General features: G+C 56.9%; 1 protein-coding gene across 1 annotated transcript; it reads left to right on the top strand.

Moving 5' to 3' along the window:
- Positions 1–4: 4 nt before the first annotated feature.
- KRTCAP2 (keratinocyte associated protein 2) lies at positions 5–2,198 on the top strand (the record flags this gene model as incomplete). Its single annotated transcript, XM_040452353.1, has 4 exons — positions 5–241; positions 334–397; positions 1,799–1,865; positions 2,046–2,198. Coding segments are annotated over 4 exons (489 nt in total), but the record flags the coding sequence as incomplete, so codon positions are not given.
- Between the last annotated feature and the right edge of the window lie 8,830 nt (positions 2,199–11,028).

The following is an 11,028-nucleotide window of genomic DNA, read 5'->3' on the forward strand; positions in this document are numbered from 1 at the left end:
GGGGTGGGGCGGGGGAGCGGCTGTGGCCGCGGCCGGGGGCCGGGCCGAGCCCGACTCGGCGCCTCCTGTGGTCGCCGCCCCTCCAGCCGTGGGTACGGGCACCTCGCTGGCGCTCTCCTCCCTCCTGTCCCTGCTGCTGTTCGCCGGGATGCAGATGTACAGCCGCCAGCTGGCCTCCACCGAGTGGCTCACCATCCAGGGGGGCCTGCTGGGCTCGGGCCTCTTCGTCTTCTCTCTCACCGTATCCTTCCTGCGCGGCGGGGGGCGGGGGGAGGAGGCGGCCTCGCGGCTCTGCCGGGTCTCTCGTCCCCACCCTTAACTCCCTGGGCCCAGGCCTTCAACAACCTGGAGAATCTGGTCTTTGGCAAAGGATTCCAAGCCAAGATCTTCCCCGAGAGTAAGTGCGAACCGGGGGTGGAGGGTGGGGTGGGGGTGGGGGTGGGGGCTGTGAGTGAGCCCTCTGCTCCAACCTCCCCCAGCAGGGGACTGACCTCCCTCCCAGGCGCTCAGTTGGTCCGAGCTGCGTAGGGGAGCTGTGCTTGCTGAGGCTGTCGGAGGCGCTGACGCTCCCGGAACACGTCCTCTAGCTCGTGGAGGAGCTGGAAGGGAAGGCCGGAAAGCGCGAAACTTCGTTACCTTTGGGCCACTTCCCCTGGGAGGTCTGAGGACAGGGCGCGCGCCTTGCCTACGTCCTTGGGGACGGTCTTTGTTCCCCCCAGAGGAAGGAACAGGACTGACTCTATGAGGGGTTCTGATGTGAAGTTGAGCCGGTGTTCGTGGATTCTGTGTATTTAACCCGATCGTCAATAGCTTAAGTGTTAGAGCCTCCAGGTTTCACCTCAGCAGTGACCCTGACCGAGTTAGAATAAACGTGAGATCGTTTCCTGTTTGAAACGTACGTGTTATTGCTTGCGCAATGGAGAATTGATGATTTCGCTATTTATGCAGAATTAAGTTCACAAAGCAAATCAGACGTCGAGGCTGGGTCACCTAGGGAGTGTCACAAGCTTGAAAGTGACAGCACAGGCCGCCTCTTGTGGAGCCTTCCTCCCGTAGAACAGAGACCTGGTTTCTGCACCCTTCTCGGGGCCTTGCTCTCTCCACTCAGCCCTGTTGCAGTCTCCCCCAGCTCCTTCCCTCCTGCAGCCTCAAGCCTTCGGAGGTTTTGTTTCCTTGTGTTCTGTCTTCCTGTGCTTCGGAAAGAGACCTTTGTTGTGGGGCAGGGCTCTTGGCCTTCTTGTCCTACGCTGCCCTCCCCAGCTGGGCGGTCGGTGTTTGCCCTTCCTTTCTACCCTCTCACTTTCTCTCCAGTCCTACTCCGGATGCCCCGGAGACCCTTTCCTGCTTCCGTGGGCGTGGGTGTCCAGACCCTCTGCCCTCCAACCTGTGTCCGGGGACCGAGGCCCTCAGCTTCCACCGCTGGACAGCCAGTTGAGTGAATCAACCCTTAGTGGCTGGCTTTTGTGGCAAAGGCCTCACCCTCTTTCCCAAACAGCAGCAAACCTTGCCCTTCAGATGCTGCTGTCACTTTTCCTTTTCTTTTATATTGGAAGAAAGCCAGGGTAGGGAAGTTCAGTGACATTTGTGACAGAGCTGGTAAGGAGCATGCGTCTCCTACCTCCATGTCCCGGGCATCATTAAGGGCGTCTGAAGTCCTCCTGCCACTGTCATGCCAACTCCCTCCAGGCAGGCCCCCCCAAGATTCAGAGCGCCCCTGGTGTCTCCTAGAATGCACTTATGAAGGCTTGGTGTTTCCCACTCCGACCAGCACCCTCCTTGTGCCCTCTTGCCTCCCCAGTTCTTCTCTGCCTCCTGTTGGCTCTCTTTGCATCCGGCCTCATTCACCGTGTCTGTGTCACCACCTGGTGAGTGCCTCGCAGCTGGGTAAGGGGCGCAGCGTGCTTCCCCCTACCTCCTTTCCTCTTCCCCACTTCCCCAAACCTGATCCAGGGTTCTTTCCCTGCTGCCGCCGCCCGCCTGCCCGAGGAGGCACCAGGCTGGCCGGATGCCCGCCGATGCCGTGACTTTCCTGTCTTCCCCCGCAGCTTCATTTTCTCCATGGTTGGCCTGTACTACATCAACAAGATCTCCTCCACGCTGTACCAGGCAACAGCTCCAGTCCTCGCCCCAGCCAAGGTCACGGGGAAGGGCAAAAAGAGAAACTGACCCTGCGTGTCCAATAAAGTTGATTCTTTGTAGTTCTGTGAGCCGTGATCTACCGCGAGCCTCTTGTGCCGTCCCCGCACACGCGGGCTGCCGTGGCAGGCCGATACCCGTGCTCTCCAGCCATGGGGGTGGCGGGGCTTCTTCCTCTAAGATTCCTTTTTAGCAGGTGTTTATCGAGCACCGACCGCGCCAAACGCTTTGCGAGGCGCTGGAGCGGCGCGTGCTCGTGTGAAAGTCTCCTCGTGGAAGTGAAGTGCACGAGTGACCCGCTGTGTTGACCTGTCGGAAGAGGGGTCGGGGTTTGAGCGCAGGAAGCCTTCCTTGCCCGTCAGGACGGGACTAGATCTTGGAACGGGAACGAGGGAAGGAAAGGCCCCTCGCCCCTGCGACACCTCTGGGGGCTTCGTTACTCGGACTACCCACCCTGAGCAAACAGGGCCCCTGCCCCTCCTCCAAGTCCTCAGAAGGGAATTCTCTACCGATGTTGTCCTCCCGGCCCCGTCTGTGAAATGCCAGTGTGGACGTTTGTCCGTGTTTGGAGACTCCCGAGGTTGATCACCGCCCATCCTCTTTGTCCTGGTGCCTTCATTTCTGTCCTGTCTTGCAGCCGAGATAGGAACTTGCTGTGCTTTAGCAAAGTATACAAAATGGTAGGGACAAGGCCATCGACCTCGGAGCCAACCTTGATGGAAATGAAGATGTGGTTGGGCGACTGGGTGGCTCAGTCAGGCGTCTGACTCTCGGTTCCGGCTCAGGTCATGATCTCGTGGTTCATGAGTCGGAGCCCCACACGGGGCTCTGTGCTGACAGCGTGGAGCCTGCTTGGGATCTTCTGTCTCCTTTCTCTGCCCCTCACCCGCCCACTTTCTGTCTCTAGCTCTCAAAAATGAATAAATCTCCGTTAAAAAAAAAAAAGTGAAGGATGTGGTTTCTCAGGTCCTATGCTGTGCCCTGCCCTGAGGAACACCTCTCTGTCCAGAGTACTTGTCCTTTGAGGCTCCTTAGGCAGCCCCTCCCGGAAGCCGTGGTCTTTGGGGTGTGCATCTTGCCTTGGTCACTTGGTGCTCTGCACTGTGCTTGACAATGGGCAGTAAAGACTGGTGGGTTGGTTGAAAGAATCTGCCCATCTGGTAACAATACTGCATGTGGGATGTGTCTCAGTAGGGACAAAGACCCAGTGGAGATGAAGAAGTGAGTGGAAGGAGTTCCGGTCCAGGATTAGAGCCCCTTCCCTCTAGTCAGGGGCCAACCCCACCCACTCCCATCTGTGACGGGAACCCCAGACCCCAGGCTCCTCCGTCCCTAGGTTGACGAGTGCTCTGCAATTTCCCCAGGATGCCTGCAGAGGGCGCCACTAGCTCGCATCTCCTGGGGACCAGTACCATTGCCCTGAGGGCTGGGGAGGGTTCCTGCTGGGTCTCTGGGTCCTTGCTGAGCCTCTCTGGGGGAAGCCAACCCTGGAGACCCTGAAGGACTGGCCCACTGAGGGGGCCTGAAGACGGAGTCGAGTCTCCCTGGGAGCAAGGCAAGGAGAGTTCAGAGGAGACCAGAGTCTCCCTGAGAGGAACTTACCTAGTGATGGTGAGGGGATGTGTGGTATGTGGGACCCTCTGGGGGAGGATGACAGCCTATTCCAATGGGCCCTGGCTGTAAGAGGAGGCTGGGTTGGTCCGAGGGCCCCCTCTGTCAGACCTTGACTTCCTCCTGAACTGGGGTGGGAGTTGTGGCAGAGGGCCGGGTCCCAGCCCAAGGGAGCATAGACACCCAGGGGATCTGGTCACCTGAGGGTACCCTGGCTTCCAAGATGAGAGTTTGGGGGGGGGGGCCCGGCTAGGGGGGGGGGGGGAGGAGCCGGAGAGCAGGGTCCAGGTCCCTGCCAAGCGACCGGGGCACCTGCTGCCACCCACCGTGTAGGCACCAGTGACAGCATGTGGCTCAGGAATAATGACCCCTTCTTCGGGAACAGGTGCATTTACGAGGCCGAGGGTGCCGATCTCAGCTCTCCACCCAGCCTATCTCTGGGGTGCCTAGTTACCTAACCTACCAATTAACCCTGGCAGGGGCATTCTACCCACTAATAACCATCATTAAGTAAGAGGGCATGAGGCCACAAAGGCTTCTGCAGGCCCGAAGGTGGGAAGGGCAAAGGTGCTAACCTCTGGGGCTTGGCTCCCCCCCCAGGGGCTGGAGGCCTCCGGGCTGGCGAGGCGGCCCCTGGAGGACGAGGGAAGCCAGATGTTTCCTCCTGCTCCCTCACACGTGGCCCTGACACCCGTCCACCCACTGGTCCCGCCACCAGCTCCGGAAACAGGAGTAAATAATACGGGGGAGGGGGCCTTGGATGTGTGGGGGGACAGGCCGGGGAGGACGTCCCGTGGCTCCGGCCCAGGAGGCACGGGCTTTGGGGCAGGAGGTGATGCCACCAGAGGGGAGGTTGGTGGGAAGGTGAAGCAAAAGTGCTCCCTATCTCCCCCCACCCCCAGCAGAGGCTGGACTCCTCCCTGACTGGCACCGGAGGGAGGGGACACCACAGGGTTGGACGGGGCGGTGGGGGTGGGGGGGGGGGGGCGCCCAGGACAGGCAGGGAGCGAGAGTCCGCGCCAGGCCCTGGCTCCAGCCCTTTCCGGCCCTCATTGTCCTTGGTGAGAACAGGACACAGTCCGGTTCCCACTGCCAGGCCCCCCAGCTCTGCTCCCCAGGGGCTCGGGAAGGATGTTGGGAAACAAGAGAGAGCCAGAGACAGAGATGCTGAGAGACACAGAGACAGATACAAAGGGGAAAGGTTCAGTCTAAAAGCCAGCATTGAAGTCCTTTGTGAGCAGAGAAGGCCCTGGGCCTGTGGGAACCGTAAAAGAATGAGAAGCCGGAGGCCCTGCCCCCTCGGGAAGGCCCCTCCACTCCCCTCCTTGACTTAGGGTCACTCACAGGGCCGCCTCCTAAGCAAACAATGGCCGGAACCCTCTGCCGGGCACAGTTGGTGGCACTTAATTGCTCTGCTTCAGGTACCTTTCTTTGCCTTTTCCTCAGGGGGCAGGGCCAAGATGGAGATTGTGCTCCCAAACCCTAGTTCCCCAGTCCCCCAACCCGCCCCCCGCCCCCCGGGGGCCACACAGACTGTGCCGGGAACGCTACTTGGCTGGTGCCCCTCATCACCTGGAGTGACGGCAAAGTGTGGGGCAGCAGGGATCCCCGGAGCCAGCTGTCCCCCCTCTCTTGCCTTCGCACCCACGGGCGTGGGGTGGGGTGGGCGTCGTTCCCTCCAACCCACTGTCTTCCACCTGGGCCTGCCGTTCAACAACTACCCCCTGGGACACAGGCGCCAGAGGTGCCTCAAGATAAAGAAAAATGGAAACACATTCGCAATGTTTACATTTAACAAATTAACGCTTCTTTTTTTTAATGTTTGTTTATTTTGAGAGCGGGGGAGGGGCAGAAAGAGAGGGATAAGAGAATCCCAAGTGGGCGCTGAGCTGCCAGCCCGGACCCCGGTGAGGGGCTCGAGCTCACAGACCCAGAGGTCATGACCTGAGCCCCCCAGGCGCCCCAAGAAATTAACACTTGGTAACACAAGATTACAACACAATATAATCATGCTAGGAACGATACTATCACAGGATCTTTAGAAAATTCTCCTTCACGGGGAGCTGCAGGCCCTAGTTGAGAAGGTCAAGTCCCACGGTGACGACACATTCATTGTGCGGTTCTTTCTAGTTTGCGCACATTTGGAAATTCCATAATAACACGTCCAACCACCGTATGGTGAGCACCTTCCTTCCGGTCTGTCAGCGACAGGGTGACTACTGTGGCGCGCTTGGGGAGGACAGCACGAGTCTCGGTCTGAGGCCCTGTGGGGACAGACCTCAGCACACGGCCCTCGGGACCCGTGAGAGCTCTTCTCCGAGAACGCCCTCCTCCAATGAGCCGGGAGAGCAGGGAGGTCCCCGCCCAGGTGACGGTGAGGCTGTGTGTCCAGAGGCCAGGATCCCACGGAAGAAACCTTCCACATACCCCTTCTCTGGGCCAAGAGCGTCGTGAGGGCTGACCTTGGCTGCCTCACGGGAACTTCTCCCCAGCGAGCCTTCCCCCCTCCCCTCCTGCCTCAGCCTCCAGTCCCCATTTCCAGCCTCTGTGACACGGGCCTCCCGACTCGGAGAGTGCATGTTCTGGACAGTACGTGCAAGTGGAACGGCCTGGGGCTCGAGATCAGCCTGACCTGACTTCTGGCTCTGGCTTTGACACTTACCAGGAGAGAAGGCCCTTCGGCAAGGCGAGTGACCTCTATGCACCTTCAATTCTGAGGCTGTAAACGGGGGTGATAAAACCGACCTCAAATTGTGGTAACGAGGCCTCGAATTAAATATCGCGGTGGAGGCTCCGCGCAGAGTGCCTGACCCACTAGGCATTCGACGTGCGTTCGCGCGCAGTGACAAGGACGACCGTCAAGTAGGCATCTACTGTCTGCCGGTCAGCGTACTTAGTGCCTGATAGATATTCTCCATCTCAGCTCTTGCCCCCGAGACCGACCGCCCCAGGCCAAGAGGGAGTACAGCAGCAGGCGGCCTTCACACTTGACCACCAGCCTGCTTCCTCCCGGGTCTCCAGCCTGCCGGGTGGCCACACTCGCCCGGGCTGCCGCCTGGCCCTCTGCCCACGGCTCCCCACCGAGGTCAGGAGGAAGCCAAGTGTTGACAGAGGGAGACCCTGCGGATTTGGGACTTGTCAGCCACTACACTTGCATAAGCCGGTTCCTTAAAAATAGATGTTGCTTCTACGTATGCACGTCCTACGGCTTCTGTTTCTCTAGAGTCCTGACCAGTACACCCGTTTTAGCGAAATGAAAAGAGGTAGAATGAGAGAGAGGCTAACATAACCTGCTCAAGATTACAAGTGCAGGGGCACCTGGTCAGCTCAGTCGCAGGGTGCAATCTTGATCTCGGGGTTGTGGGTTCGAGCCCCACGTTGGGTGTTGGGATGGCTTCACATGTTTAGGGGCGCCCGGGTGGCTCAGTGGGTTAAGCGTCTGACTCTTGATTTCGGCTCAGGTCACGATCTCACGCTGATGAGCCTGAGCCTCACACTGGGGCTCTGTGCTGACGGCGTGGAGCCTCCTTGGGATTCTCTCTCTCCTCTCCCTGTGCGCCTCCCCCCGCTCAAGCTTGCAGGCTCGCGCTCTCTCTCTCTCTCAAAATAAATAAATAAACTTAAAAAGATTAAATAAATAAAATAAACTCTTTATAAGAACAAAAAAGCATTGAAGGCGGGGCTGCAGGCGGCCTCCCAGTTGCCGGCCCCACCCCCCTCTGAACCCCTCTGACCATGCATTCTTCCCAGCTGGGCCTCCTCCGCCCCCGGTGCCAGGCATGCTTCCGCCTCTTGGCCTTTGCACCTGATGTTCCCACTGCCTGGCCACTCTTCTCCAGGTCGCTCAGGGATCCCGTCCCTCCGGGGACACCTTTCTGAGCACGCGTGTGATCGAGTGTGTTCCTCGTGCTTCCGCCCCTGGCCTCGCCCGTGTTCCCTTCACAGTAGGTCTCATTACTTGATACGTTACATATTGATGTGTTTCTCGTCCGACTCCCACCACCTCACCGAGGCAGGCAATTTATCCGTTTTCATTGAATGCTTCATCGAAAGCGGGGAATTTGCCTGGTTTGTCCCCTAGAACGGGGCCTGACGCGGAACAGGTGCTCGGCACACATTTGTTACCTCTGTTCAAGCTTCTCTTAGCAACACGCCATTGTCGCATTCCGGCCCTTTGCTGAAACTCCCCCTCCCCCCCACATCAGTTCCAGACTGATGAGTCCCCAGGATCAGCCTCCCTCAGGCCGGCCTCTTCCCCACCCCCTCCTGCTCTGGGAAACCCTGACTCAGCCAGGCCCTCCACCTCTGGTCTACCATTTCCCCTCAGGCCTGGCTACGGTGTGGCGGGGCGTGTGTTTTTGTTAATAACACGGGTGTCTGTCCTGTGGCCTCTGTGCGACTGTGGGGGCCCTCGGGTCAGGCACGGAGGCAACACAGCCTGACTAACTGGAACCTTCCCCAAGGACCCAGTAATCAGCATGGCACCTGTGGGCACCCAGTGTTCTTGGGGTGGAGCTGCTGACCTGAGGGACCGACACCCTGTCCCAGTACACCAGTACTTTGAAGCTGTCTCTAGTAGCCTGGCGAGGCCTGCTTTTCCGGCCTCGTCTCCTGCCACGCCCCCACGAAGCGGTCTCCGTCCAAAACACAGTCACCAAGAGTCACTGCCCGTGAACTCTCGCATCTGGGCCTTTGTTCAGGGTTCCCCGGGCCGTGGATGCCAGCCCACCGCCACCCGCCCACCTGGCTGTCTTCCTGGTATCGACTGGGGGCTTTGGGGCCTCCGTGTAGCCTCCCCCCTGGTGGACAACCCCCCTCTGTGTGGTGTGGGATTCTGTACTGTTGGCTGAGGACGTCGTCTTCCTCTGATACCAAAGCTGAGAGCCGCCACGAACATGAGCTTAGCCATCCACAGAAGGAGCTTCCCTCAGAAGATGGCAGGGAGTCTAGGGAGGCTAGGGGTGCGTCCTCGGCCCTGACAGGTGACTCACGACCAGAGGGCCTAACACCCCACGCAGGCTTCCCAGATTCTGCGCACGGGTGTCAGCAGCCTCCTGTGTCACCTCCCTTTATCCTACCACAGAGGACTAATGATTGGTTCCATTATTTAGGGGGGGAACCTAAGGCTCAGAAAACTATGTTCCTTGCCCAAGGTCATATAGCTAAGTAAAAGAAAGAGCAAGGACCCAACCGCATGACAGCCAAGCTCTAAAACCCCAGACTTTCAAGTCCCAGGCCGCACTGCCTCTCGCACCCTGCCACAGTCACACGTGCGCTGTCCTTCTGTGGCAGGAGAGGAGTGATGATCTTCAAAAAGATTGAAGACGAGGAGTTGGACCATAAGACTCTGCTGGCGTTTGTCCCCTGCTATCCAAGGCCAAGGACCCCGTGTCTGGCAGGTGGGAGTCTCTGGAGTGGTTCCATTCGACGGGACCAGGAAAGCCGGGTCAGTTTCCCTGGAGGCCATCAAATGTTAACCTGTCCTTGCCTCTGGCCCTCATCTGACATCTACAGAAGCCCTTGCTGGGTTTCTTACATGGTGCTCCGACCGTCCCGGAGCTGCGCTGTCCCCGGGCAGGCCATGCAGGGAAATAAAGACATGGCCAGTGTCACCGGTCAGACTCTGGGCACTCAGAGCAGGAGCACAGGGGCTAAACCTGCAACCCTAGAGGGCGTGAAGCTTGAATTAAACACAGAGAAATATGTATGCACATTTTCTTGTGCACATTTAGGGTTTCCATTGGTCACTTTTTTTTTTTTTTTTTTTTTTAATGCACTGGGAATTGATTTTGGGATAAGGTATGAGGTTGAAATCTAACAACGTACTTTGCAAACGGTTCTCAACCTGTCCCTGTCCCTCGCTTGCTTGAATTGCTGTGTTTATCCCATGCTAAATTGGCATACGTGTTTCTTATTTTTATTTTTTTGAGAGGAGGGGGAGGGGCAGAGAAAGAGGGAGAGAGAGAATCCCAAGCAGGCTCAGCACTGTCAGCACAGAGCCCGATGCGGGTCTCAAACCTGTGAGATTGTGACCTGAGCTGACATCAAGAGTCAGACGCTTAACCGACTGAGCCACCCAGGCGCCCCTAAATTGGTATCTTTTTTATGTATTTCTTCACTTTTTGTTTCCTTCCATTGGTCTAGGGAGAGAAGTGCTATATTGCAGTGGCAGAGTTTGCAAGCTCTGAAGTCAGATTATGTGGGTTTTGCCTCGGTTTCCTCATCTGTGAAATGGAGATAATACCAGCACCTGCTGCATACGGTGACCAGGAAGATTGAACGAGATAACGCCCGTAAAGTACTCACTACGGTGCCTGAAGGCAATCAGTCGGTGACTGTCAGCTGCCGCGGTGATCCCTCTCTGTCCCTTCCTGTACCAGTAACCAGGAAGGTGAAATCACTAAGCGCACAGCTTTGAGTCCGATGGCACAGCTCTGCCACTCGCTATTTTCAGGACCTTGGGCAAGTTACTTACCATTTACCATCTGTCTGTTCTAGTTTCCTCATTTAAACTTGGGGGTGTAAAAGTACCTACTGCCGCTGTGAAAATTCAATATAACAATGTCCCACAGGGCAGGCCATGTAATAGCCCTTCGATGAATCTTTATTCTGCTGCCGATGATCATTATGATATTATATTTTGTCATCTGTCTTTATGTGTCGTAGGACAAGCCCTATCTTTCCCCAAAAACTGTTGTGGGGAGTGGCAATCTTTCAGGGCCAGGTCTCCCGTGGGTGAACAAACAGAATTTCTGGATCTACATTGCTGATGCCCAGCCCCTGGACTGTGCCGGAAGTCGCTACGACTAGTGAGGTCTTGAGTGAGTGACCAGTAGGATTTGGGGTGAAATTGGGAAGCAGGTGGGGTGTGGCTTTGAAGTGCATACAGCAAACTGGTAAAAGTGTTTTTATTTTGTCTTAATTGTTTACGTTAACAAAGGAATTTGCATAGTTTAAAAAGCCAACTAGTTTTACAAGGCACTTAATGCAAAATACCAGTCCCCTGCGCCCATTCTCCTGCTCACCGTACCTGCTGCCCTCTAAGTCACTGCTGGAACTCTTGGCTGCTTCCTTTGGTACACCTCCTATTTGTTCGTAATGTGCTCATATTAATATTTCTTTTCTTCCATTTTAGATCTAATTAATTGACCACCTGCCATGGATGATGAGGATATGGTTCTCTTTATTCATGAAATGACCTTTCTAATACACTCCCTTCCCCCACCCTCTCAATTCAACTATATCCCGATGTTTGCTTAACTCAGTATTCAGTGTTTACAC

This window comes from Herpailurus yagouaroundi, unplaced genomic scaffold (assembly GCF_014898765.1).
Source record: "Herpailurus yagouaroundi ecotype Mexico unplaced genomic scaffold, PumYag 207, whole genome shotgun sequence".
In the NCBI taxonomy this organism is placed as follows: domain Eukaryota; kingdom Metazoa; phylum Chordata; class Mammalia; order Carnivora; family Felidae; genus Herpailurus; species Herpailurus yagouaroundi.